Source organism: Thunnus maccoyii, chromosome 4 (assembly GCF_910596095.1).
Source record: "Thunnus maccoyii chromosome 4, fThuMac1.1, whole genome shotgun sequence".
Taxonomy (NCBI): domain Eukaryota; kingdom Metazoa; phylum Chordata; class Actinopteri; order Scombriformes; family Scombridae; genus Thunnus; species Thunnus maccoyii.
The window spans coordinates 24217279-24243853 of NC_056536.1; the positions used below are offsets into that span (position 1 = coordinate 24217279).

A 26575-nucleotide genomic window follows, 5' to 3' on the forward strand; every position below is an offset into this window, starting at 1 on the left:
TACGGCTTTTATTATGACATCATGAAGTTCTAAAATATGCGCCACATCACAGAGTGTGAAAGATCTGCCATTCTACTCTTAACACAGCATTTTAAACAAAACCAACTGAAAGTCCAAACAACTGGACTGGATTGACAACTGAACAACATAAGATATTCCTTACGTGATACAGGTACAGCCATTTTTTTTTCTCTCTCTCTTTGTTATAGCAAAGAGGTCGAGCGTAACTTTAGCTTACAACCATATTGCAAGAAAAATATACAACATAGCATCTTATTGTACGTTTCTAATAAAGTATCTTAATAAGCAAGAAGTTGTGTGAGTAGGAACAACAGGAGGCTACTTGAAAAAGATTTCTATAATTTAAGTTATCTGACTTTTCTAAAGGTTGAGTGACAGTTCATCTCAAATCAAAACTGTCATCGAATAGAAGAGTTGAATTTGGTAAGCTAACATAATCATTATCTGATGTTCTTTTGAAAATCTTTACTTATAAGGGTTTAATTATGTAGCCCTAATTTGTTGCAGTGTAATTATCTGTTAAACATGTTTACCTAAAGATTCTGGTGTAGGCTACATATTACATTAATATGCGAACTATGGTCATATTTGAAAAGAAAACGCGCCATATTCCTTAATTAGAAGCTAATGTGTGTATCAGTACACTAGCTGAGAATACACTGTGAATACACTGTGAATGAGCTATCACAAATTACACAGTCAAACTCTCCTTTCAGTGCTTTTTTTTTTTTTTTTCAAAAATGGCAAATGTAAAGGACACCTGCCTTAATACCCAACTAAACACCATGTTGGAGAACTACAAGGTGCAGAAAATTCTGGGACAGGGGCGCTATGGACATGTCCTCAAATGTTTAAATTGTGACACCGAAGAGACTGTGGCTGTGAAGCTCTTAAAAGACAAAAGGAAAGAGCTCAGTAAAATAAGGGAGGTGAGGTTTTCAATGATCACAGTTCATATTTTACTAAGAACAGTGCAGTGTCATCACAAAAAGGCTCTAAATGGCTCATAAACTGTTGATGACATAGCTGTTTCAAACTTTTAATTTATCCCCAGATCTTCATACTGGAAAAGCTCAGATGTTTGGACCCTGATAAGACTTGCATCGTGAGATGCCATGAATGGTTCCACAGGATGGACCACACCTTCATAGTGTTTGAAATGTTGGATATGAGCCTCCATGATTACATGAGCCAGAGAGAATGGGCCCCTATGCCTTTAGATGGCATAAGGACCGTCATCAAAGATGTAGGGATACAGTGCCAGATAGAAAGTAGAATTTGAAGCTCTATTTGTTTCCCACATTCTTTATATTCTGTGACTGACTTTACTTGCAGGTGGCCAAAGCATTAAAGGCCCTGAAGGGTTTCAGCCTGATCCATGCAGATTTGAAACTGGACAACATCATGCTGGTGGATCATAACAGACAGCCATTCAGGGTGAAACTCATTGACTTTGGCTTGACTCTTAAAAGATCCGAAGCAAAGCCAGGACTACATGTTCAGGCACTTTGGTATAGGTGAGACCTATAGAGTTGAATTAGAGTTGGAGTGTCATTTTGTATGGACGACTCAATTCTAAGACCATGATCAAACAATTAATCAGAATACAAGTGGACTTACTGATCTTTTTGAAAAATATAAACATAATACTACCTGAGTTTTAGTCATAGATTGGCCCCAAATCTGGGTTAAAATTATGAAGTAGTCAAATTTTACTGTCAATCACAGTAAACCCCAGTTTAGGCTTTACAGAAAGACCAATTCAATAAACACCATGCAGGTTGTTGAACAGAGGCTAGCTTGAAAAGCTATACATGTAAGGGAAACTGTTGAACTCAGGGTTCCACATGCAAGATGCTGTGATACATTTGTACTGATGATGATGAGCATTGTTGTTTTGATATTTTGATGGGGATTTATGTCATGTCACAAATTGTATTTTCATGCTTTAAAATATGACAGGTTTTTTTTCATTTTGTGTGTTGTTGTTATTCCACTCTCAGGTCTCCAGAGGTTATTTTGGGAAGCCCATTTACCGAAGCCATTGACATTTGGTCTCTTGGCTTGCTGATGGCCTATATGCTCCTTGGCTATTTCCTTTTCCCCGGGAAACAGGAATACCATATGGTAAGTACTATAGCTGCTTCATTTATACACCATTCTTAATATATGTAGTAATATTGTTTTTACATGTAGTAATCATTTTTAATAATTTTGCTTACAAGCAGCACCAAAAGAAGTGCTACAAGTCTACAGCCATGCTAGCAGCTCTGTGAGACTGTATAAAGTAGTCAAGAATTATGTTATGCCATGTTTTGTCTCCAGCTAAGTTTCATGACTGACCTTCTGGGTGAACCTCCCAAGAGACTTCTGGATAAAGGGATATATACAGAGCTGTTCTACTACGGAAGTTGCATGTACGTTAGGTTCATACGCTGGACATTGAAGGTAGAGTACTACAACCCTCTTAGACTTCACTGGCCAAACATGAATGATCTTCTATTAGATCATTTGTTGTTAGTATAAAAGACTTAACTCTACTGAAGAGATACCTCAAGTGGATTTTATGTTCTCTTAGACACCAGTGGAGTTTTTCACAGACACAGGCATCACACTGCTGGAAACCAGGAGACACAGATTCACCACTCTGGATGAGCTAAAAACAGTACGTTGTCAAGTAGATGCTGCTTGCAGAGGATCAAACCCACAAAATTGTTTCAACTTGAGTCCTTCTTTGTGAGTCACATGTTAATGTCAATTAAACCTTTTTTTCCAAAATTCCAAATTTAGTTGACCTTGCACAAAGAAAACAGTGCAGAGGCTGTTGATAGGAGTGCTTGTGTTGAGCTGTTGAAGGTAATGCTTCAGATGGATCCCAGAAAAAGGACTAACCCACGTAAAATCCTGGCCCATCCATTCATAACAAGGAGCTACCTGAGCCCCAGCAACAGCTCTCAGTAAGTGTGTCTATATGAGTGGTGTGCTTGAGTCTGTATATGAGACCTACCTCTTGGTACACAGGTTATCAGACAACTATCAGCATTGTAGATTATTATAGCTGGTTTAATGCATATAATGTGTCTTTTGAATATTAGCATAAAAGTGTAAATTTATCCTTTGGTAGCAATGAAACTGCAGCTGCTGAAAGCAACAGGAGTCAAGGAGAAACAAACACTAAAGGCACTGCAGAGACAGAAGTTGATGACATGTACAGTAGGTGATGATTTCCCCTTTTCTACTGGATTGTGTGGTACAGAGGACACGTTTGTTGTATTATCACTTTGAAACAACATTTGCTCTCAATTCAGCACCCTTCTGTCTTTGAAGGGAATTGCTAAATGTATCCGAACAAGTATTTTTAGGGGACACTATTTGTCAACTGCATGCATCTTTATTCACCTGCACCTGTAGAACCTCTCCTATATGTGAACCCTCCCATGGATGTCCCACAAAGCTGCCGCCAAGTGTCACCATGGGTCTGCAAGTTAAGAAGACCACACAGAGGGATGGAGCCACCAAACAGAATGAAGCCATATGGTATGATAATTTTCTCTGCTCATACCACTAACCACTAAGATGAGGCATAAAGAAAAGGTACATAACAATAAATGATTATGATCATACCTTATGTACACAAATACAAATACATAAACATTTGATGAGGCAATTCACTAGTAGTGCTGCTCAGTATGACAGCAAGCATGATTTCACAGCTTACCTGAGCATAAATACTGGAAACAGTAAGTCAGCAAGCCTGGCGCTGTGCTAAGTTTAAAAAATGCCTCCCAAACACCTCTAAAGCTCACAAATTAACACAATATATCATACACAAAGACAAATGTAAAAACATAGGGGGAAAGGCAGTTACGTGTTGAACCTCTTTGATGCCAACACAGGTTTTGGTGTTGGTCTTCATAAAAGCACGATGGTAACAAACCCGGCAAACTCACTGTGACAACAGGGCTTCCAGCATGTGACTCTGTCCTTAAGCCACCAATTATTGATTTCACATTTCTGTTTGATTAAAGAAACAAGACTGGATGTGTAAACAAGTCAACTTTAGAAAAATGTTGAACTATTCCCTTAACACAAACAGTGATTTAGCTATAACAAGCATGAACTTAGCTAACAAACCATTACAAGCATAGAAACAAAATCTAACCTCCAGCTCACTGATAAAACATAACCAAAACAAACTAGAGTTTGTTGTGACTTTGAGATTAAAATGCCTACATGTAATGACAAATGTAAAGAGGTCACTCATATGAACCCACTATCACCCAACTCTGTAGTCACTCCTCAACCCTCAACCCTACAGAGCTTTCAAATAAAGCTCTGTAGGGCAATAAAGCTACTTCTGAAAGAACACAAAGTCGTCAGAATGTTTCAGATATGGATGTTGCTGCAAAGAAGCTACAAATTCTAAAACGTAGATGCTTCATACACACCTTCAACCCAGCAGCACAGAAGATCTATATAATCACCACAGTTTCAAGGTGGGCACCCAAGATTAATGGCAACAATAAAGTATCCGACCAAATGTGAAATATGGTCACAATCTCCCCTTCTGTTCCTGAGTTATGGTGTCGGTATAATTGCCAGAAAAGCGTTTTTGCAGAACATTATGATGTCACAGTGAAGTTGACCTTTTGGATATAAAATGTCATCACTTCATCATTTCATCCTATAAGACATTTGTGTGAAACTTTTTCATAATTAGCGTATGAATTCTTGAGTTATGGCTAAAAACGTGTTTTCTGAGGTCACAGTGACCTTGACCTTTGACAACCAAAATCTAATCAGTTCATACTTGAGTCCAAGTGGACGTTTGTGCCAAATTTGAAGAAATTCCCTCAACTTGAAAACATAATGCCTCCAGCCATGGCTGATGCCGGCGTGGAGGTATAAAAAAGTGTAGAAGACTGAGCAGCTTTTTAGATTCTGTTCAGTAATTCAGTTGCTCTTCTAAAATGACTGAGCTATCCTATTTGAATCATTATCAGAACAGACAGGCTGGTGGTATTCATATGATCTTCGTGACTTTTCCCTGTAGTTCAGTCAGACTTTCAATTATTTGCATCTCATTAAGAACAAACAAAAAATCAAGTGTACATGTGCTGCAGGCTACATATTGTCACAACATGATAACAGCTTATAGCTGGACATTTTCAGCATTTAGAAAGAGCACAACTTTCTAAAAAACAGCTGCACTTTTTAGAGGAAATTTTGTTTTAGACACTCATCTTTGTATTTCACAACATTCCACAACACATATATGTGAGAAATAGCAGGTAGTAACACTCACCCAGACTATACCAGTAAGTGTGTTATTACAAGTAGTCAGAGATGAGTGATTCCTTCAGTGTCTCAGACTACTAATAGGCAGCAAAACCACATTAGACACGTACCAAATGTCTGTATGAGTAAAACCATTCATGACAGTGACCCTCCCAAAAGCCCTTAGTCATTCTGGTTTGATTTTTGCACTATGTGCGTCCGGATCCCAAGATGACGTTTGGAAACTTGTCTATTACTACTTCAAAATTCATAGTGGTGCTATTAAAATAGGTAGCAGTGGTTTGAACACATGTTCAATAGACCCGATTCGTGTCCTTAAAAAGATAATGTCACATGTCTCTTTTGATCTTGTATGGATCAACAATAACCCCGTATGTATGTGTGTTTGTGTAGTTTCCAGACTTTGCAGGACAAGTTGGCCAATTGTCAGAAGGCTAAGGATGATAGCGACCTCATATTGGAATCTGTCAGCGATGACGACTTAAATTATCATACTGGTCTCAAGTCCATCACTGATAATGCCAAAACAATCCCATCTGTGGATCATGACAATATAACTATCCCAGTGGTTTCTACGAACAGCTGTGTTGAGACTTCTGCCTCCGTTTTGAACCAGGCCCCCAGCATAAATTCCTTGTACTCATCTGGTAGGAAATATTCATCTCCACTTGCCTGAATTGTTGTGTCCTTCCACTCCCCATTTAAGGGATAAAGGTGTCGATTTTCTATACTTTTCTTCTTGTCAGCAAATCTCATGTGCAGAGCCAAACCAACAACAAACTCATCCTACTTACTTAAGTATTGTATCCAAGTGTGTATCCAAAGTCTGATATATAGTATTCCTCTGTGCCGTAGATTTCAATTTTTGTCCAGAAACTATTAAAAACACGTCAATGAGTCACACTGTTGCACTGGGTGACATGTTCCTTCACCCCCGGAGAGTATAATTACCGTAGCTTGTTTAGAAACGAGAGTAATAACAACAATAAGACTATAATTCTCAGAAGAGAAGTTCTTTGTATGGCAGACGCCATTGCCATACATGAGAACGCAGTTCTGTTTACTGAGCTTCGCTTGCTTGTTGTGCTACATATCACAACCTCGTGATTTTATAAATCTAAACAGCTCCAGTACAAAGTCAAGAGGTTGTGATATGTAGCACAACAAGCTAGTGTGATAATGTGACTCACTGATGTGTTTTTAATAGCATTTAGATGATAATGGATGTCTACAGCACAGAGAAATGTGATATATCAGACTTTGGATACACACACAATACTTGTAAGTAGGATGAGTTCATTGTTTTGGCTCTGCACATGAGGTTTTTTGACAATAACAAAAATACAGAAAATCGCCAGCCTTACCCTTTAAAGTCATTTCTTCAATCTTGGCAAAAGCGTCAACCATATTTTTGATTTCCAGATGTCCATGACCCTAAGAACAAGAAGCAGAAAGGAATCCGACGATTCTTCTCCTGCTTCTGTGTGCCTGAGGAGGATGACGAGGAGTGAAATTGTCCTACTTAGTTTTACTGCAAAAATATTCAATAAAATGTCAGAAAATAGTGAAAAATGCCTGTTATACTTTATTAGAGCCCAAGGTTAAGTCTTTAAATGTCTTGTTTTTTCTGATCAACAGCCCCAAATCCAAAGATATCTAGTTTACTGTCGTGTATGACACAAAAAATGCTTAAAATCCTCAAATTTGAAAAACTGCAACCAGCAAATTTGGGGGATTTTTTCTTAACAGTGACAGAAACAATCATTAGATTATCAACATAGGTGCTGATTAACTTTCAGTTACTTCAGACTAATTGTTGCAGCTCTAGTACAGAGATGCCATATGTGTTGAAACAGTGGCATGTCACCTTTCTATAGTCTTGTCCACTTGTGCATTTCTTGGTCGCAATTGTTAACAAAAAAAACCAAAAAACTAATCAAACATGCTTATGGGTTATGCGTTGTGTGAACAAAATTTATATTGGCCGATAGATCATTATCATATTTCTTTTTTATCAGAACTTTCAAATATCAACATCTGTACTGACCTAAAAATTCCTATATCAGCTGGGCTACAATACATAAGGTAGGCTGTTTTTGAAGATGTTCATGATTTCAGCTCGGTTGAAAAAAGAGGGAAGGGAAAGGACATATGAGTGGAAGGAACAGAGGGATGCAAATAAGGGGGGAAGTGAAAACAAGACACAGATGAGTGACAAATTAAGGGAAAAACCAACATGAAATATCTTAGTATGGGCCACCATGAGCCTCCAGAACAGCTTCAGTGCTCCTTGCCAAATCTGTGGAACTCTATTGGAGGGATGAACACCATTCCTCCATAAGATATTCTCTCATTTATATATGCAACCTTTATTTAATAAGGTAATATCATTGAGATCTTTTGCAAGAGAGACCAGAGTACAGCAGATGGACAGAAGAACAAACATAGCCAGACATAACAAAAGGACATATAGCATCACAGACATCACTAAATAGATTTGAGGATGAAAGCTTATATCATATGGTCTTACGGATATGGTGGTGGGGACCATTGTCTTACATGCTGGTCTAAAATCTTCCATAGATGTTCAACTGGGTTGAGATCAGGTGACTGTAAAGGCCCTTGCATTTTATACACATCATTTTCATACTCACCAAACCATTCAGTCAGCCCTGGTACACAGAAGCATCTGCATTTGATATGTCTCTCCATTCTTTCATTCAGGTTTATCTTGAGTGTATTTCATATTTTGTATGTAAAATTCTAACCTGTCAAGTAATTACAGCCATCAGGTGGAGTAAAAAGGTCAGATATCGCTCTGAAATGCACTACAGTTACCACTTCAAACAGTAGTTGTAATGTGGCACAATTGAGGCCAATTGGGTTCAATACTATTACATCCCAGTACATTATGACATCATGAAGTTCTAAAATATGCGCCACATCACAGAGTGTGAAGATCTGCCATTCTACTCTTAACAATTGTTAGAGAAACAACCTCTTAACACAATCTTTTAAACCAAGCTGAACTCCATACAACCGTACCAGATTGACAACTGAACATGACACATTCTGCACATTCTGTAGGTGATACAGGTACAGCCACTGTTTTTTTCCTCTCTTTGTTATAGCAAAGTTTCTGAGGTCAGGTGGAAAAGCTAGTGAAATATATAGCATAGCATCTATTGTATGTTTGTAATTTTAAGTATTTTAATAAGCACTAAGTTGTAGGAGTAGGAACAGCAGTTGGCTACTTGTAAAAGACTTTTTTAATTTAAGTAACTTTTCTAAGGGTTGAGTGACAGTGTACTTAGAAAACTGTTCATCTCAAATCAAAACTGAAAAGAGTTGAATTTGGCGGGCTAACATTAGCTTACCATAGAAAATACAAATGTTTACTCAGTGGTTAATAGCTTATTATAAGATACTGGGTAACCTATTAAAAACCATTAAAGTGGGGCTTTTAAATACAAGTGAAAGTGTTTATTAATGAGGAGGGACACCAAGGATTAACTGTGGTAAGATGCTAAGTGTAGCCTGTGTGGGAATGTGTGTGAGGTATTGTACATCTTCAAGCAGTTCACTGCTGCCTCTTTGCCTGATTTTTTTTTGTGTAGCTGTAATTTGTTGCAGTGTAATTATCTGTTAAACATGTTTACCTAAGCACTTTGGAACAATTGCATTGGAAAGAATCACACATTGGCTTGATCAATTATATCTGAGTCTAAGAAACATGTTTTTAAAAAATGGTTAAAACCATAAAATATAACTTAGCAAATTTTAGACATATTAGAAACTGTCTCTCTTTGGATGCAGCCAAGATATTTAAGCATGCTATGATTCTTTCCCATATGTCTTATTGCATTACATATTGGGGGCGGCTGGAGAGACCTCTTGAGTCCTAATACAAACAAACTCTAAAAACTCTAGACAAAAAGCCAATGCATTTCCTTACTCTAGGGTACTGGAGAAATACAATTTACTGAGCTTTGAGAATTTTAGATTATTTTCAAATGTGTGCCTGCTTTATAAAATTTTAAATGGTAATAATAATAAATAAATAAGGCAAATAAGACAAAGATGTAATGATACAGTGCCAGATAGAAAGCAGAATTTGAAGCTCTACTGGTTTCCCACATTCTTTATATTCTGTGACTGACTTTACTTGCAGGTGGCCAAAGCATTGAAGGCCCTGAAGGGGGTTGGAGTGATTCATACAGATTTGAAACTGGACAACACCATGCTGGTGGATCAAAACAAACAGCCATTCAGAGTGAAGCTCATTCACTTTAGCTTGACTCTAGAAAGATCCGAAGCCATACCAGTAATAGGTGTCCAGCCACCTTGGCATAGGTGCGACCTATAGAGCTTGTAATTAGAATTGGAAACAGCCTGGGTTAAGGTCTCCTGTCAGTTATTGACATTAGCAAACGCTATTCTGTTTAAATGTGTTTGCAGTAGTGATGGAGGAAATAAAGCTTTCTGAAGCACTGAATCGGTATGAAGCAATTGCATTGAAAATGTTTCAGTCAAAATAACACATCTTAGTGTTGCATTTTTATGCATGGTTTAAACCTGAGACCATGAACAAACAAGAAACATCCCACATTCAAAACCACTGTGAAACCTCTCTGATAAGTGTGTCACGTACAGAGGCCTTGTTTGTGGTGGCCACAAAATGTGGTGTAGCGAGGTGTTGAAATATCTTCTTGTGATACCTTTGCTTTGAAAGGCTGATACTGTGTCAGTCAGTCTGCTTCAAGCGTAGCATCACTAATTTGCAGTGGTTTGACTAGCTTTCCATTTTTCACATAGGGATGATCTTTTTGAAAAAAATCAATTGAAACATGATATTATCTGAGTTTTAGCTACAGGTTGCCCCCAAATCTTGGTTGAAATTACAAGGTGGTCAAATTATACTATCCATCATAGTAAATCCCAGTTTAGGCTTTACAGGAAGACCAATTAAAGAAGCGTCATGCAGGATTTTTTAATAGTAGCTGGCTTTAAAAGCTCACTATACATGTAAGGGAAACTGTGAATTCAGGGTCCCACATGCATCCCTTTTTCTATTGGACTGTGAGGTACAGAGGACATGTTTGTTGTATTATCACTTTGAAAAAACATTTGCTCTCAATTCAGTACCCTTCTGTCTTCAAGGGGAATTGCTAAATGTATTCAAACAAGTGTTTCACACTTTCACACTTTGAGCTACATGCTAATGTAATGCTGTCATGCTCACAATGACTTCCTGAATTCAGTGACTCTCCACAACTTTTCGTTATTACATCCTGGTTTGTATATGAATTGAAAACAAAAGAAATAGAATATGTTAATTAACAAGCTTTAGAGGTGCTTGTTGAGCTTTGGCGAGAGACAAGCTAGCTGTTTCACCTTGCTTCTGGTCTTAATGCTAAGTTTAGCTAAATGACTCCTGTCTATAACTCCGTTCAGAACATGAAACCTGACTTAACCCAAATCCTGAAACAAATGTTTTACGTCAAAATCTTTTGCTTGCTCTCTCTCTCCATTTTCGCTTTCTTTTTCCTCACACTCTCTGGAGGTAGAGGAATGCTACCTCATAATGAATTCTGCTGCTATAGTCTGTCAGTCATGATGAAGTAAACCAACTGCAAATATTGAAGAAATAGTTCGACATTTTGGAAAATGCTCATTCACTTTCTGAGAATAAGATAGCATCAATTTCAATCTCATGCCTGTGCGTGAAGAGGTGTGATAAATAGCAGATAGTAATAATTCTCCCCCTGACTTCACCAATAAATGTGTTATTAATAGTAATGAGAAATGAGCTGATTTGTACAGTGTCTTAGACTACTAATGGGCAGTAAAACCTTATTAGACACATACCAAACACTACAGTGACCCTCCCAAAAGCCCCCAGTTATTCTGGTTTGGTTTTTGCACTATGTGCGTCTGGATCCCAAGATGATGTTTGGAAATTTGTCTAGTACTGCTTCAAAATTCATGGTGGTGCAATGGTTTGAACACGTGTTCAACAGACCCAATTCTTGCCTTTAAAAACATAATATCACATGTCTCTTTTTATCTCATGTGAATCAACAATGACTCTGTGTGTGTGTGTTTGTGTAGTCTCCAGGCTTTGCAGGACACGTTGGCTAACTGTCAGAAGGCTAAGGATGATAGAGACCTAATAATGGAATCTGTCAGTGATGACGATCATAGTGGTCTTGAGTCCATCACTGATAATGCCAAAACAATCCCATCTGTGGATTATGACAATATAATCATCACAGTGGTTCCTCCAAACATCTGTGTTGAAACTCCTGCCTCCGTTTTGACCCAGGCCTCCAGCATAAATTCCTTGCACCCATTTGGTAGGAAATATTCACCTCAACTTGCCTAAATTGTTGTGACCTTCCATTCTCCATTTAAAGTAACTTCTTCAAACTTACTTTAAATTGTCAATCAAGCCAGATAGCCTACATCTACCACAGCAATATTTAACATCATGCTCAGTAAAAGAATTTATAAGAACTGAAATGCTGAGAATGTCTTGCATTAGACATGAATGTTTTATGGTTAAACATGTTTTGATGATATTTCAAGAAAGCAATTTTTCAGGTCCCCTAAAGGTTCTACAAAAGTTCCTGTAACGTTACTGAAAGTTCTGCAAAGTTGTGGAAAGGTGATGCAAGGACCAAAAAATAACATTCTAGGTTGGTCCCATAAAGGTTCCTATAATGTCACTATAGCTCCAGGAACATGATGGAAGGACCTGAATAGGTCCAAAAAAAAAACATTATAGGTTGGTCCCTTAAAGGTTATTGTAATGTCATTTAAGGTTCTGCATATGTTATGGGAATGTAGTGTAGAGACCTAGTGGGAATGTCCTATAGAAATGGTCCCCTAAATGTTCCCAGAATGTCCTGAATGTTCCCTGAAAGTCTGACAAATAACGTCCCCCTAACCTTTTAAGAACTCAACACCGTGACCATCCAGGAATGTTCTGGGAACATTATAAGGCAATGTCCTTTGCACCAGTGGGAACGTTCTCAGAATGTTATGGGAACGTACAATTTCTAGCTAAGTAAAGCATTGACTATATTTTTGATTTCCAGATGTCAGTGACCCTAAGAAGAAGAAGAAGATGAAAGGAATCCAAGGATTCTTCTCCACCTTGAGGTGGAAATTCTCTTGCATCTGTGTAGCTGAGGATGACAATGACAACGAGTTAAGTTCTGTCTGTTGAAACTCACTCTGTCGGGCTTAATTCAACCTCAGGTTCTCCTGAGTTTTACTGCACAACCATTACAGCAATTCTAAGGGCAGCATGGTGGCTTAGCTAGTACTGAGCTGCACAGTTTTTGTCGGCGTGAGACACTGGAGCGGGAACTTATAGCGGCTAGCTGAAGTTAGCATGTCGGCCGGTGTTTTGGTTTAACCAGTGACCGTGTTAACTGGTGACTTTCAGGGGAATGTGTCGTGGTTGTCATGGTGACGGCAGCTGTTGAAAACACAAAGAGAGTATGCAGGTGTCCTCCTAAAAGTCTTAAATGGTTGTATCTTCAACACAGTATATATTCGCCTGGTCCTTTTTGTATTACATTATGTAAATTAAATGGTGTTGCCAACAAGAAGCATTCACATGTCTTCACTTATTTTTCTGAAATTAATCTTTTTAAATGGGCCCATGGAGCATGCTCACTAGAGACTTCCACAGGCCTAAGCGGATAACTTCTGGTTTAGCCCTCTGGCTAACTTGAATGGGGATAAAACAATTCAATTGTGTGGCTCTTCTAGACTTTCGCAATGTGATCCTACTGAATGGATCAAATTCTGATTGTGAAACCAGTCATTTCGTAGGGGTTTGGCTGCTATGTCAAATTGATTTCAAAACCTGGTGCTGTTTCTGGGGGCTTGAGCTGGACCCTTCTCCAAAAAAGGTTTCTAGCTTCCAGGTTTGCTTCCGTGCTATGCAGCCCACTGAATATGTGCAGTGCTGTTTCCCCATTGAGGTATTATAAGAGCTGGATACCGGACAAAAAATGGCACCCATTCAGTCCTTTAGGAATTGTGGCTGGCGCATACGCCAAAAAAAGATTCAAGCTTCTGGGTTTGCTTCCATGTTGTGTGGCCCACTGAATATGCACAGTAGTGTTTCCCCCACTGGCCCTGACCACGAGTTCCCGCTTGGCCCATAGACCAAGCCCCCAGGAACAGCGCTGGGCTGTGAAGCCAATTTGACATAGCAGCCAAACCGTGTAATTACAATGTCACGTGATGCTATTGGGCCCAAAAAGACTTTTTCCCATAGAGAGAGACGTCTGTAAATCAGTGGATAATTTTTTTTGAGCATCACAACCCCCGCAAAATGACTTGTCAACTATCACAATTTGATCCATTCGGTCCGATTACATTTCGAAAGTCTAAAGGAGCCACACAATTGAATTGTTTTATCCCTATTCAAGTTAGCTGGAGGGCTAAACCGTAGCTGGCTTGGCCGGTGAAAGTCATTAGTGTGCTTGCTCTATGGGCCCAAAAAGTGCAGAAGCAATGCAGAAGAAGTTGAACTTTTCTGGCTTCATGCGCCACTGAGCAACTTTCATAGGAATAAGCGGACGCTGTGTCCAGTTCTCTTTATAAATCCATGCTGTAGACTTTACATTGTGATGGCGTCACAGAATTCTTTAACAATCTTTTACAAATATAAAACCTCTATGGATCAAAAATTCATAAATTTACCTTTTTTGCAGTTCGAGGTCTCCTATCAACAGTTTCACAAAAGTCCCTTTTACAATGGTGGTATATAGGGAAAATACCGCTGCAATACCGCGAGTCACCACTGGGGAAACTGGCTGCATGGCTGAGCGGCAGCATGGTTTATTCTGAAGGACCCAGACAGGAAGTATTACTCTTGATGCTGCTAGCGGATGATAAGCAGTTTGCGGAACGAACAAACCATAACATTACGTTACTTGAAAGAGGTCCTTTACGCAGTGAGTGAGAATGTACTTGTATTCATCTAAAACGAAGGATTGTGTCTCGTTAAAAAATCAACCTCAGCTTGTTTGTGTTGTAAATCAACTTAACAGTCGCAGCGTCATCTTCCAGCGCAGCTAACGGTAGCTGTGTTTATAACTGTCACCGTTAGCTAGTAGCGAACAGCCGTGAGGTTTATGCGGAGCTTTCAGACAGAAAAGTTCATTGACAGCAGTGTCATGACTTGCTTTTTCTATTGCAGTAAGGAATACCCGTCTGCTTTAGATATCAGCAAATACCAGCTAACAAACTGACCGCAGCAAGAAAAAGTGGCTTGCAACAGTAACTTACTTGCTAACGTAAGACGAGCCTTAAACTAAGATCACAAGACATGACATGTTTGCTGTACATTGAGTTGGCCCGTTTCAATGCATTTTCACGCTTCCCTCGGCTTTGCCAATGCAGAAAAAATGAAATATAAGCAGCCTGTTTGCATTTTTGCTCACTAATTAGTAATTTAGACATTTTATAAGATTGTTAATGTTAATGTTCTGATATTTCCCCTAATATTCATTGACAGTAACGTATCTGCCACTATGTGACCTTAGAGCGTCCTAGATATGCTTTTAACTTCGTGCAAATCCTTTTCCTTGTGTATTTCCTCAGATTTTTGCTGATTAGTGAGGGCAGTGATACCACGAGGAAGTCACATGAGCGAAGAGGATGAGGCATAAACAACAAAGGGGCAGCTTGAGCAGAGATCCGCTGCACAGTGTCTGCCACCGGGAAGGGGTTTGCTGCTTGTAAAGGCCCTGCACAAGCAGCCCCCCTGTGTCCCCCTTAACTGAACATATGCAATGAACAGCACTACTCAGCCCCCTGCCATCATAGATGGGGATGTGGCAGTCAGCTATGTGTTGGTGCCATTTCTCCTCATCACCATCGCAGGAATAGCTGCAGCTGTGGTAAGTGGCTTCTCGGCTAGGATGGCAAAGGACACATAGTTGACTTGCTGCAAAATATATTGTGCTTACATGTTGTCATATAGGGAAATTGTAAAGTTTAGTGAAAATAATACCATTGATTAAAAGGCGCTGTGATAAGTCAGAATTGAGAGGCCTACAGTATGTAAATGTATATGTGTAATCCTCTTTATTTTGTCTGTTTCAGGTCATGTATATTCGTAAGAGAAGGAGGTAAAGACTTTTAATTAATGCATATTGATTTCACAGCACAGTGCTTTTGTGATAAACTTGATTGCTTCAGTTCTGTGTCTGTGTGATTAATGAAGTCACTCTTTGATTTCTTTTTTTTGCCCCCTTCAGAATTGACAGACTCCGTCATCAGCTGTTACCAGTTTACACATATGATCCATCAGAAGAGCTGAATGAAGCTGAACAAGAAATGTTGTGGAGAGAAGAGGACACAAGGGTATGATACACTATTGGTTTTCAACCGTCTGGAGATTTGCGCTCCGCGAGACATTTTTATCTGCAAGTGGGATAAGTTGTCAGTGTGAAATCAGATGGAAATGGCAACATCATCAAGAAAATTTGATTTTCCGAGTCAAGTTGAAAAAGAATCTTTGAATAATTTTACCATAAGGAAGATATGTGTTCTTTCAACTGTTTGTACCATGCTTGATCTGAATACAATGGTCCGTATTTTCAAAGTGGGAAACCACAAATACGGTTGCCTTTTTTTCTCACATTATATTTTTTCTATTTGTGTGGGTGCCCGTGGTTTCACCATTTACTCAGAGCAATAGTTCCTCAGTTGGTTACTCACTTGTTACTTCCTCCCCCACATAGAAAAGGAGATGCACAAAGTTCAGTAGATCATATAGTAGTAGTAGTAGTAGTAGTGTAGTAAAGAAAAAAGGTTGCAGCACTCATTTTATTTGTAAGCCTCAAATCCCTCACAATACACTTTTGACAGTTTTCTTTCTACACAAAATTTGACCTTTGTGTAGTTTAAGGCAGCTCTAAAAACCAGTAAAATCTACTTGAGTGAGTACATGAAGCTGTCATGTTACCGAAGGTCAAACCAAGAATGCCCTGATGGCCTCTGAAGATCCCCTGATACTCCTGGTGGTACACATATCTTAGTTTAGAAGATTCTGGTTTGCCTGGTTGATTCCAGTAATTCCAAAATCATGCACTGAGTCATGGGAAACACTAGGTGGCAGTGTTGACCATGCACAAAGTTGCTCAAAAAGTTTAACCCCCATTTGTGAAAATGTAAAATGGGAAAAATCGGTGCTATCATATCAAGTTCTGTTTTGGGCTAAATGACTATCGATATGTCCTTTTTAAAGGGTCACTTCACCCAAATCACAAAAAATATTGTATCACTTACTCTCACTGGTGTTTAGCTATGCAGATAGTTTTTCTGCTAATCCAATACAGAGACAGTGAATTGAATTTCATTTGTGGTGCTTAAAAACTCAAAACCAACAAGTCTTTCCTTAAACATTGTTCCTGTTTCAGAGGATTATCCACCACTATCAGCAGTATCCACTGGGGCTTTTTATTTGGTTGGAAGTATTTCCCAAAGAAAACTGCTCACAGTGAGGTCTCTGGATTATCATCAGTAACAAGGACATTGTTTCTGGAGAGACATGTTACATTGGAATATTTCAAATGTCTTCATGCATAAATTAAATTTCATTCACCTCCGTTGTATTGGAGTGACAGCAGAAATTTCAGATGCCTTTCAATCTCACCTTTTCATATGTGAGATTGTATCTCACACATCTGCATCTGAAATTTCTGAGAATTGAAACTGTCATAGCTTGACATCACCAGGGTTAAGTGAGAACACATTTCTCTGTATATGATTAGGTTGAACTGACACTTAAATATAGTCACAACAGCTTTACATGGCCTCATTTGAATCATTATTGCACTTAAGTTAAAATACTGTGCTTAACTAAAACGTGCTCACACTCTGCATTTTATGTCCTCAGGTTGTACAAGGTTGGGCCAGAAGTTATCAACAGCGGCGCCCTCTTCTGACCAAAGATGTCAATGCATGATGGTAATGCATGATGGTAGTAAACCATAACATAAAGTAGAACATTGAGACATTGAGAGAGTGGAGACAACCTTCAGCCACAGAGATCAGTTTCAGATCAGATCACTTTTGATGTGTTTTTTTTCCTTTTTTGCTACCGTTATCTTTGAGTACATCAGCAACAGTCAGCATTTTTGTTTTTCCTGTTTAATGTACAGACACAGTGAGGTTCTGATGCCAATCCTGTGTGCCTAACACACACAGTACCTTAAACTTATTTATTTGAAATTATTTATTCAAACTTCTTTTTTTTACTGTGGTATTCAGTAACACGACTCAGTTAAGAAAGGTGGAACCTTTCTAAAGATACAGGTTCCTGTAGGTTTACTCTGTTTACATTATATAATGTTGTTGTGGGCAACATGCAGCAAGAAGTTGTGTTCCTGTGGGTTGCAGTAGGCATTCGCACTGGCTATTATTTAGGGGCTGTGTTCAAGATGTGGTATGATTATGAATGTTCTGCACTAGTGAAAAATCATTATTCCTGCTGTGAGAGGGTTTGTGAACATTTCCTGGATTGCTTTTTGTGTGGAGGGTATTTGCAGTGCATTAGAACAGAATATGGCTTTTTTGATTAAGTGCTGTTATAAAATAAGAATAAGCTGTCAGGATCAGGATGGGTTTGGTAAATTTTTTATTTCAGCTTCAAGTTGACTCAAGAGAATGAACACACCCTCTTTGGTTTTAATTTGTTCACAGAATTTAAGTAGCTGCTGCACGATCTGGATCTTTTTGTGGTTTAGCCAAATCCTATGACTCCTATCAATGGCATGAAAAGCCAGATATGGAAGTAAATAATACCAACATCCTCTCATCCCCAAAATGAGCTGTGACTAGTGCCCTAAATATGTCCTGTCTGCAAGGCATGGCACCAGCACACATTTACCTCCAGCTGAAGAATCTGTTCAGATGAATGCCATAGGTCTGACTGTATCAAGCACCGGACAAACTTGTTTTTTTTCTTAATGAATTGAAACCTTTCCTGACCGTTATTTGCCTTGCATTTGTGAATGTAAACTACTTACAATATACAGTTACACTGTCCTTGAAGGGGGACACATCTCAGTTTAACAAGTCATATTGTAGTGGTTGAGTATAGAAATGTCTCTGACAGCTAATACTCAAACTTTTGATGTTATCAGGTGTAACATCTAGAGGTGCTTCAGAGTGAGTGTAAGCTTTACATACGTGTTGTTTTCCACGGTCAGTTGAGGACCTTGAAACATCTTTATCTCAGAACATGCTCCTCTGTGCTCTGCAGTCATCTTTACATCTCACTCTTCATTTTCTATGCATTGTGTGAGGCTTTTATCTTTTATTGTGTGAAGAATAACTATTAAACGGGCCTCCCACAGTTTAAACTGTACAATTATCCAGTCATATGACATTGATTTGCACTGGTGAAACCTTGTGGACTTTTCATAGAAGGCTCTGATTTCAGGTTGAACTTAAAAGTCAAAGAACTACTGATGTAAATTTAAAATGTGAATTTGGCAGCACTGTTATGAATTTCACCTTTCAGACTGTTGTACTGTTGTTGCTTTGAGAGATAATTGACAAGGCTGTTGATTAAAACATTGGAGATGTAAATAAAGTAATATAACTTTGTCTTTTTGCTGTGATCATCGCTAGCACTACAATAAGCCTGGTAGACCTTTCAAAAAACTACAATGTAATAGGGATGCAACTTGTTGTTTAGTCCATAAAATGGTGAAGAATGTTGATCATTGTTTCCCAAAGCCTAAGATGATGTGCTCAAATGTCTTTTGTCCTGACCAAAAGTCCACAATGATGTTTAATTTTACTATTATAGAAGACTGAAGAAACCAGTCAAAGAAGCTGGAATCAGACAATTGACTTTCTTAAAAATAGTTGTCGATTGATTTGATGGTTGGCGACTAATCGATTAACCAACCAATTGTTTGAGCTCTACAATGTAACATAACCTGCATGATTTCAGGAGACTTTAGGAATATGGACACATTCCTTAGAAAAAGTGACAGAAAAATGACAAAGAAAATTCTCTTTATTGACCATTTCTGATACAAATTGTTGTAGGGCACCATAGAAATATAGACATTGTACATTTATATACGGTGTACATTAAAAAGAATGATCCCATCCTAATGAGTTTACAGTATATAAATGAACGGATGCAGATGTTGGTATGTAAAATGAAAGTGATATTGTCAAGAGTAGTCCGAGGATTTTGAAAATAGACATGAAATGACCGTTGTATGAGTTATGGCGAGGGTGGCCGTGTGCAGTAGTGCCGAACACATGGCGGCCAACAGAACAGTTAAGTGGAAAGAGCGCCCAGTCTGTCACAAACACACAAACATTTGTCCATGAAAATCTGAACCAACATTTCAGTGCACCAGAAGAATTCTTTTTAAAAAGGAACACACCTGCTAATCTACCACAGTCAGCGAACACAGTCGTCAAGCTGACAGGTCTCCCTGACTTGCTTCACACATTTAACACAACCTGTCTGCAAGCTCTGGTTATGAACGAGCCGAGCTGTGTTGCGTATGCACACAATCACAAACTTGACATCTTAGATACCTCATTACAGTCAGGTTTAAAAAAAAAAAAAAAAAAAAAAAAAAAAAAAAAAAAAAAACTTTGTAATAATGACATCTTTCCAACTCATGCCAGAGGTTACATTTACAAACAACAGAAAACCAGTTAAAATGCAATTATATGGTAAAGTAAGCTGTTGAGTGAGGTATGAAATTCCAGGCCTTGTATTGCCTGTTTGCAGTTTTCCGGGTTTCGTAACTGAGGTTGTAGCAGCTTAGGTGTGTGGAAAAACCCAGTTAAGTGGACTGTGACCGAGGGTTCCCTGACACTTAGAAATACACAAACAAACATCTTTTTTTTCCTGTATCAGACAGCATACAACACATCGTCAAAAAAGACCAAGAAAGTATATTACTGTACCAAGTGATGACAGGAGGACCAAGCTAGGTGAAGCAGAGAGCGCTAGATGGAATGAGGAAAAAAAAAAAAAAAAAAAAAAAAGTACAGACCTGTTGGATAGTAGTGCCACCAACTATCCTCATTTTACAATCAAACTCCTTGTTTGACCAATTGCAGTTTGCCTTATGAGTGATTGAGTGAGCGCTTGGAAACTGAGGACCATGTGAAGACAAAGACGCCAAATGTAACAGCATTTGTAAAAGCTCCCTGAAGAAACGACACTGATGCTCTCCGCCTAGAAGTCTGCCGACCCTATCCTTAAAAACACACATTACCATAAGATTTGAGTTTTATTATAAAATGAAAAGCAGCACACTCATGTTTTCTTAAATGGTATGTAACCCAAAAAAAAAAAAAAAAAAAAAAAAAAAAAAAGGAACTAAAACAGTAAGTCTGATTACTAACGATATACTTTACATCTCCCCACTACACGCCAAGGACTGAGAAGGAAGTTTTGAGAGGCATAACTAAATCTAGACGTCCTACAGGAGAGGGTGAAGGTGGTAAAGGTGATTCTGCTCTACTGGTGAGAAGAGAGAGAGAGAGAGAGAGGGTTGGAGGGAGGGGGGGGGATCAGTTGCGCAGATTGGACATGAAAAGAACACATCTACCATCAGTTACCTATTCTCATCCTAAACGCTTTGAAGCTCAACTCCATCTATAATACGATGCAAAGGATAGGTTAACCACTTCACACGAACACACAAAAACAAAAAAAAACAGCAAGTATAGGTAAAATTCACCTTTGTCCAGTACAAAACATGGAGAAAAATCTATATGCCCTACCATCTCAGATGCGGGTACAACAAATAAGTAACATTAAGCAGAGGAAATGTCCTACAAACCATCTTTAGGGGAAAAACAGAAACATCCGGGCTCCTAAGAGCGCACTTTTGTCCAGTATAAAAGACTTGTGATAACATGACCTGTAGAGAAAAGGGCTGTTACCTTTCATGTAATTCTTAGATCTATGCTTGAGCAAGGTCCATCGTTCTATCCAGTGCTGTTGCATGATATATGTACTGTGTTGACCCTCCTTTGGCAAGAGGGCTTTGTCGTGAACAGTGGTCATGTGGTGGCACTGGTGTTGGAGTTACAGCCCAGTTCTGGTTAACAGTAAGTCAGTATGTTGAGTGAGGTAGCATGCGTTATGGATTACTGGTCCTCTTCTTCTTCCTCTTCCTCCTCCTCAGATGATTCCTGCGATGCCTTTTCTTCCTTCTCCTGCGACAGGAGGAGATGGAGAGAAGATTAAAAAAAAAAAAAAGATCCTGTCAGGGCTCAACTACACCCAAAAAGGAAAATGCCTCACAAGTGCCATCAACATTCAGTAACAATAGCGCGGCCTGTGATTCATGTCTCAACGTGACTGTTTTACTTTTAATAACACCAAGTACCAACATGAAAAAAAAAGGAAAAAGGAAAAAAAAAAAAAAAATCAATATTATAAACCTCTTTGATAAACCACTGTGGCATGAAGAACACCCAGGGGAAGGGTGAGCCATCTGTAGTGAGAGGTGATTCATAAAGGAGCGGTGAGTCACAATGAGGCATCCTGCTTATGCTATTGCTTTTTCCTCCTCACACTCACTACTGCCCAAGATGTTCATTCATAAAAATGAGAGGACTAGTTAGGAGGGTAACTTTGGGTCATTCCTTTCTGTGACTAATGCAATCCAGACTTCTTTCAGAGTACGCCCAAACCACTCATGCACATGACTGAATGTTACTACAAGACCGCAATTTCTTCCTAGATTAAACATGCTTTTTTGACCGGCTGTACATGGTCTGGCAACTCATTTTGCACAGTTACAAAAAAGAAAGAAAGAAAAAAAAAAAAAACATGCTGTCAGTTGAACATTTGAATTGACATTAGCATTTAAATTTCAAGGAGAAAATTTGGTGTGCGGGTTCAGATTTGCCTTTCAACATGATCAGGTGTGCGACCAAACAACTGCTCTAAATGAACATACGAGATACCAAAATAGCTGTGATGAGTAAAAATGACCCATCTGAGAGGAAGGAGGCAAGCAAGGGAATTAGGAAAATGCAATTTCGCCCTGCAGACATACCAATCATAATTCAATTGGGAGAGGAATGGCTTAACAAATGTGAGCACTGATGATACACTGTTCATCCAAGGACTCTTACCTCCTTCTTAGGTCTTCCCCTGCGTTTTCCTCCTGCAGATGGGGCTGCTTTTGCCTGTGAAAGGAAAAACAGTACAAGGTTAGAGTTAGAGGTGTGGCGCCACAATGCATTTTGTTGTGATCTTCACGCTCAGCAACGTGCCAATCTGCTCAGTTTAAGCCAAGACTTTCTAAGGGGATCAGGACATAAACCTGTGGTATAAACAATCCATATATCCACAGAGCTCTGCCTCTAGCTGCCTGCAGATGGCAGTAGCACCTCTGCAATGAGAGACATGGAAAGGGGGCATTGGGTTCATTGGCTATTATCTGGAAGGCCGACAGGAACTGCACACAGGGCACTCCAGTTCGCTGGCCACCTGGTCTGAGGCTCAGAGACAGCTGGTGGAACTGAGCGGAGACACAAACCCTCTGCAGCTCTCGCTGCTAAACCTATATCATACATGCATGTGCGTTTCACTCTCTCCCCCTCCCTCTCTTTTTCCCATACATAGCAGTGAAGACAGAGCGCACAGGGGAGCTGGAGGGTTCAGGGCGAGGGAGAAAATCAGTTGTTGCTATGGAGACGACAGGCAGAGAAGAACTAGGACTGTGTGCCGAGTGGGGGCGGAGGGGTGCTTAGTGTCAGCTTGGAAACAGTCTTGCGGCCTCTGCACCTGCACTGCACTGTGCATGACAAGCTGCAGGAAGCTGGAGGACAGGAAGTACAGAGTGAGCATCACTCAAAAAAAAAAAAAAAAAAAAAAAGGCAGTAAACCAAGGTCTTTACAATGGGAAACCCTAGCCCGGCTATTTTTGACACCAAGAGGGGAAGCAGCTAAACTGCAGCCAACCAATATATCACAAGTAACAGCAGGACATCCTTTTAAGAGAATGAGGTTAGCTACCGTTAAAATGTTCATTAACCAGAAGAAAATCAGGGGTTAGAAAACGGAAGCGCTCGCAAGGAAGACGGGACAGCGAGTGTCATTTACAGCGCCATCGTGAGGATGTGCCCGTCTTTGGCATGGGCGTCATTCCGACTCAGAGTATGTGTGAACCGTCGCTGAAATCATGATTTGTCGCCGTGTGAAAACATGCCTGCAGACAGCATTGACTTACTTTGCCCTTGCCGGCTGTCTTGTTTTTGCTGCCCTTCGGTCGTCCTCTGGGCCTCTTTGGAGTAGGGGACCCACTGGGTTCCTGACAAGACAGTCATGGTAAAGTTAGCATAGCACAGACATGTAAAAGCATTTTTTAGTTTTTATAAACCAAACACTTGAATCTATTCAAGTCACAATATTTTATGTTGAAGGATGGGTATGAATACACTTGTCTATGACACAAAGTTCACTTTTCAAGGTCAGTGCAAGTGACACGTACTTAAAGGCTGACAGTTGGTCAGAGCTGCAGGTTGTCATGATCTGACATGGAAAACTATTGTCTAACAACAGAAATGTCAATAAGACAAACCCAAACATTAGTTCACAGCCACACACACACACAAACACACACACACAACACTGAGACTAAAACATGTAATTTATCAGCACATATGAAAAATTAGAGCATTAGGGGTTACCCTATAGGGGATTACCATCACCTCCACAGTGCAGAGGCAGTGCAAGATAAGGTATCTTATTCATGTGATAATTTGTGGTTGTAAGCTATGTCATGGCTGACGCATCTCCCGTTGCACTTCTAGCTTGTTTACAACCGCAGCTCATAGCAACCGAGCAATTCAATACTGAAACACACCACGCTGAGTGACAGCTATATGAGCCATTCTGTGCTGCCACTCTGCTGTGTCATCCATTACACGACCAGCAGAGGTGGGTCTTGAGGGGGGTAGGGGGTGGGTGGGTGGGTGGTGGGGGGTTAAAACCGGTTTAGGGGTGTTGGATTACAGGTTGCTTACAAACCGGTGAGACACACAGGAAGTTTGTTGTGGATGTCTACGCTTACACTGAGTAGGGGTGAGCGAATGGTCACAAGGGCTCGTTGCAGCCATATCTTGATTCTTAATTTCACTGAGGGCTCAGTGGGATAACAGGAGCTTATGACATGGATATGCATGTTACCTGCAAGCATATCTACCTGAGCCACCTCAGACTCAACTGGAACAGATGTGAGCTTAGGGCTTGTTAATCTTGTTTTACACTTCAAAGTCCTCCCTACACACATGGGCCTATTGTGTCCTCATGCATGCAAACCTGATATAATGGCAAACTCTATATAGTGGTACTACTTACGTCAGAGGTTTTTACTTGGGGCTGCTTGCGGGGTCTTCCACGCCCCCTCTTCTCTGTAGCCTCCTTCTCTTTCGGCGAGACTGTCCCCTTGTCGCTCATGTTTGCTTAGCTTTTCAGACCTGGGAAATAAATCACACCGGTCAGACTGGCTGCAAGACGAGGCGTCGAGTTCACGCGCACGCAGCACAGTAAAACGCTCGCGCCATTAAACTCACTGACCGCAACAACAGAGCAAAAATGACCGGGATAACCGCACACCGGTAACGCGTCTAATAACTCAATTAATCCGCGCTTATTTCCAGGTCTATTTCTGTCTCATCTGCGCTCCATTACACAGCCGACGGCGCCACACAAACAAGGGATTGACATCAAACCGGCTTGCATGATATTGCCGAGACTCAGCAGGCGGTGAGAGGCCGCACAAATCTGCAAAAGACTACTAAACCCGACGCTCCCTTCACGTACCGACCATGTTTAGAGGCCCGTTTTGCTTGTTAGTTGTTGTGGCCAGTGGTCGGGCCTGCGCATGAAACTATCTCAGCATGTCTGCACACACACCGGGGTCGTGGAGAGATATCCACCGACACACACAATGGCTGGTGTGTGCTCGGTGGGAGTTGCAGGCTAAAACCGTGCCTGCATGGACGCAGGCACGGTTTAAAAAAAAAAAAAAAAAAGAAGAAAAGAGAAAAAAAAGCACAGAAAATGCAAGCTTCATTTTCTGCGGCGGCTAAAGCCCGGCCAACAAAAGACGGCTTCACATTTTAAAGCATGCAGCCTCCTCTCGCCGGAGCTCCGGCTCTGTTTAAAAAAAAAATACATTGAAACAAAATGCTTCTGGCTCGTCGAGCATGCAAAGTTTCACTCGCCCGCCGTCGCTTTGCTTGCACTCACCTTTATCACTCGGTTATAACCTCTACTCTAAATTTAAGACGAAATGTTTCCTTTAAGCCTGGCTGGTTGTACCCGGTTAAAAAGCCTTGCACCGATCTATAGGCTACAGCTTTTATTCGTCAGACAACACACAGCCCGCCCCTTTAAAATCCCAGCTCATGCACCGTTAAAAAAACAGTTATGAATTAGAAAGGAAGAGGACCGATTTTTAAAAAGCAGATATATACTTAAAATTTCTTACCAGCAGGTTGAGAGGTTTATTCCAACGGCGTCCTATAAATAGCATGTGCGTCTCCTGCAGATAAAGGAAAAAAGGCGCCAGCCAGGAGGAGTTTTGGGGCAATTTAAAGAGCCGCCCTCATGGGAGCTGAAACACTGGAGGGCGGAGATATGATAAATGGGCCACCAACAGTACCAGAGAGCCCAACCTCCCCCCCCCCCCCCCACACCACCACCATCCTGGATCCCCCCCCACCCGCCCCACCATCTACCGCCCCCACCACCCCCACCAGGTTTGATCACAAATCAAAACACTGAAAATGCAATGTGTAAAAGTTACAAATACACTTTCACCAATAGGAAAAAAAACAGTATTGTAACTGAGTTTCTATACATTTGCCCCCCAGCACATACCACAGTCTCCACAGTGATGGTGGGTGAACTATGACCTCCCCCAATATAAACACAAGCCAGGTTTCAGCTCACAAAAGGTATTTCTGGTTCTGTTTGTCCTCCTCTAAGGTATTTTATACTACAGTGGTGGAAGGGAAGTATTCTGAATCTTTACTGAAGCAAGAGTAGTAATACTGCACTGTAAAAGTAAAGTGTTACAAGCCCCACATAGATAAAAGTATGTGACAAAATCAGCTGAAAATGCCCCTGTAATGTGTTAAACTATTATATATTACATTATAGGATTATTATCACTGTGTAAGTAGGATGTGTAGGCAGGATTTTACCAGT

General features: G+C 40.0%; 4 protein-coding genes across 20 annotated transcripts in view; 2 read left to right on the forward strand and 2 right to left on the reverse strand.

Annotated features, from left to right (window-relative positions):
• The window catches only part of LOC121895400 (protein kinase C and casein kinase substrate in neurons protein 1-like), a 360445-nt gene that overhangs the window by 39450 nt on the left and 294420 nt on the right, over nucleotides 1-26575 (reverse strand). Inside the window, exon 1 of one of the 7 annotated variants that reach the window (XM_042408510.1) lies at nucleotides 14044-14091. The exons of the other annotated variants lie outside the window; for them this stretch is intronic. The gene's annotated coding sequence lies outside the window, so the exon portion shown is untranslated. Of the gene's footprint in view, nucleotides 1-14043; nucleotides 14092-26575 lie in introns of those variants that run through there. 7 annotated transcript variants of the gene reach the window in all.
• On the forward strand, nucleotides 62-6896 carry LOC121895398 (homeodomain-interacting protein kinase 1-like). 3 transcript variants are annotated; one of them, XM_042408500.1, is made up of 13 exons: nucleotides 64-172; nucleotides 388-444; nucleotides 777-950; nucleotides 1076-1267; nucleotides 1357-1538; nucleotides 2025-2148; nucleotides 2347-2469; nucleotides 2600-2686; nucleotides 2812-2978; nucleotides 3146-3238; nucleotides 3433-3558; nucleotides 5713-5966; nucleotides 6742-6896. In XM_042408500.1, exons 3-13 carry the CDS (start codon nucleotides 807-809, stop codon nucleotides 6828-6830), a joined length of 1581 nt encoding a protein of 526 aa, XP_042264434.1. In that variant the 5' UTR covers nucleotides 64-172; nucleotides 388-444; nucleotides 777-806; the 3' UTR covers nucleotides 6831-6896. The 3 variants fall into 3 exon arrangements, with proteins under 3 accessions (XP_042264435.1, XP_042264434.1, XP_042264433.1); XM_042408499.1 differs by lacking the exon at nucleotides 388-444 and having other exon boundaries at nucleotides 65-172; XM_042408501.1 differs by lacking the exons at nucleotides 388-444; nucleotides 6742-6896 and having other exon boundaries at nucleotides 62-172; nucleotides 3146-3234; nucleotides 5713-5901.
• smim29 (small integral membrane protein 29) lies at nucleotides 8295-20354 on the forward strand. Of its 6 annotated transcripts, none has more exons than XM_042408514.1 (5): nucleotides 8295-8415; nucleotides 9491-9672; nucleotides 11431-11675; nucleotides 12420-12531; nucleotides 14947-15123. In XM_042408514.1, the coding sequence occupies exons 2-5, from the start codon at nucleotides 9560-9562 to the stop codon at nucleotides 15005-15007; spliced, it is 531 nt and encodes a 176-aa protein (XP_042264448.1). In that variant the 5' UTR covers nucleotides 8295-8415; nucleotides 9491-9559; the 3' UTR covers nucleotides 15008-15123. The 6 variants fall into 6 exon arrangements, with proteins under 6 accessions (XP_042264448.1, XP_042264449.1, XP_042264447.1 ...); XM_042408513.1 differs by having other exon boundaries at nucleotides 8325-8402; XM_042408518.1 differs by lacking the exons at nucleotides 8295-8415; nucleotides 9491-9672; nucleotides 11431-11675 and adding exons at nucleotides 15451-15476; nucleotides 15606-15711; nucleotides 17249-20354 and having other exon boundaries at nucleotides 12443-12531; nucleotides 14947-15245.
• Nucleotides 19364-26018, reverse strand: hmga1a (high mobility group AT-hook 1a). Of its 4 annotated transcripts, none has more exons than XM_042408520.1 (5): nucleotides 25854-26018; nucleotides 24719-24837; nucleotides 23589-23669; nucleotides 22489-22542; nucleotides 19364-21561 (listed from the first exon to the last, which is right to left on the reverse strand). In XM_042408520.1, the coding sequence occupies exons 2-5, from the start codon at nucleotides 24815-24817 to the stop codon at nucleotides 21493-21495; spliced, it is 303 nt and encodes a 100-aa protein (XP_042264454.1). In that variant the 5' UTR covers nucleotides 24818-24837; nucleotides 25854-26018; the 3' UTR covers nucleotides 19364-21492. The 4 variants fall into 4 exon arrangements, with proteins under 4 accessions (XP_042264454.1, XP_042264455.1, XP_042264457.1 ...); XM_042408521.1 differs by lacking the exon at nucleotides 25854-26018 and adding an exon at nucleotides 25613-25784; XM_042408523.1 differs by lacking the exon at nucleotides 25854-26018 and adding an exon at nucleotides 25277-25568.

Bases quoted from the DNA above. Each gene is read 5' to 3' on its own strand.
- smim29 (XM_042408513.1), top strand. From the start codon at position 8,382: ATGACACATTCTGCACATTCT. The intron at 9,673-11,430 runs GTGCGACCTATA...GTGTTTGTGTAG, and splicing joins GTCCAGCCACCTTGGCATAG to TCTCCAGGCTTTGCAGGACA. The intron at 11,676-12,419 runs GTAGGAAATATT...TTTGATTTCCAG, and splicing joins AAATTCCTTGCACCCATTTG to ATGTCAGTGACCCTAAGAAG.
- hmga1a (XM_042408520.1), bottom strand. From the start codon at position 24,817: ATGAGCGACAAGGGGACAGTCTCGCCGAAAGAGAAGGAGGCTACAGAG. The intron at 23,670-24,718 runs GTAAGTAGTACC...CTGTCTTGTCAG, and splicing joins CCCAAGTAAAAACCTCTGAC to GAACCCAGTGGGTCCCCTAC. The intron at 22,543-23,588 runs GTAAGTCAATGC...TTCCTTTCACAG, and splicing joins AGACAGCCGGCAAGGGCAAA to GCAAAAGCAGCCCCATCTGC.
- LOC121895398 (XM_042408500.1), top strand. From the start codon at position 807: ATGTTGGAGAACTACAAGGTGCAGAAAATTCTGGGACAGGGGCGCTAT. The intron at 2,470-2,599 runs GTAGAGTACTAC...ATGTTCTCTTAG, and splicing joins TCATACGCTGGACATTGAAG to ACACCAGTGGAGTTTTTCAC. The intron at 2,979-3,145 runs GTAAGTGTGTCT...ATCCTTTGGTAG, and splicing joins AGCCCCAGCAACAGCTCTCA to CAATGAAACTGCAGCTGCTG.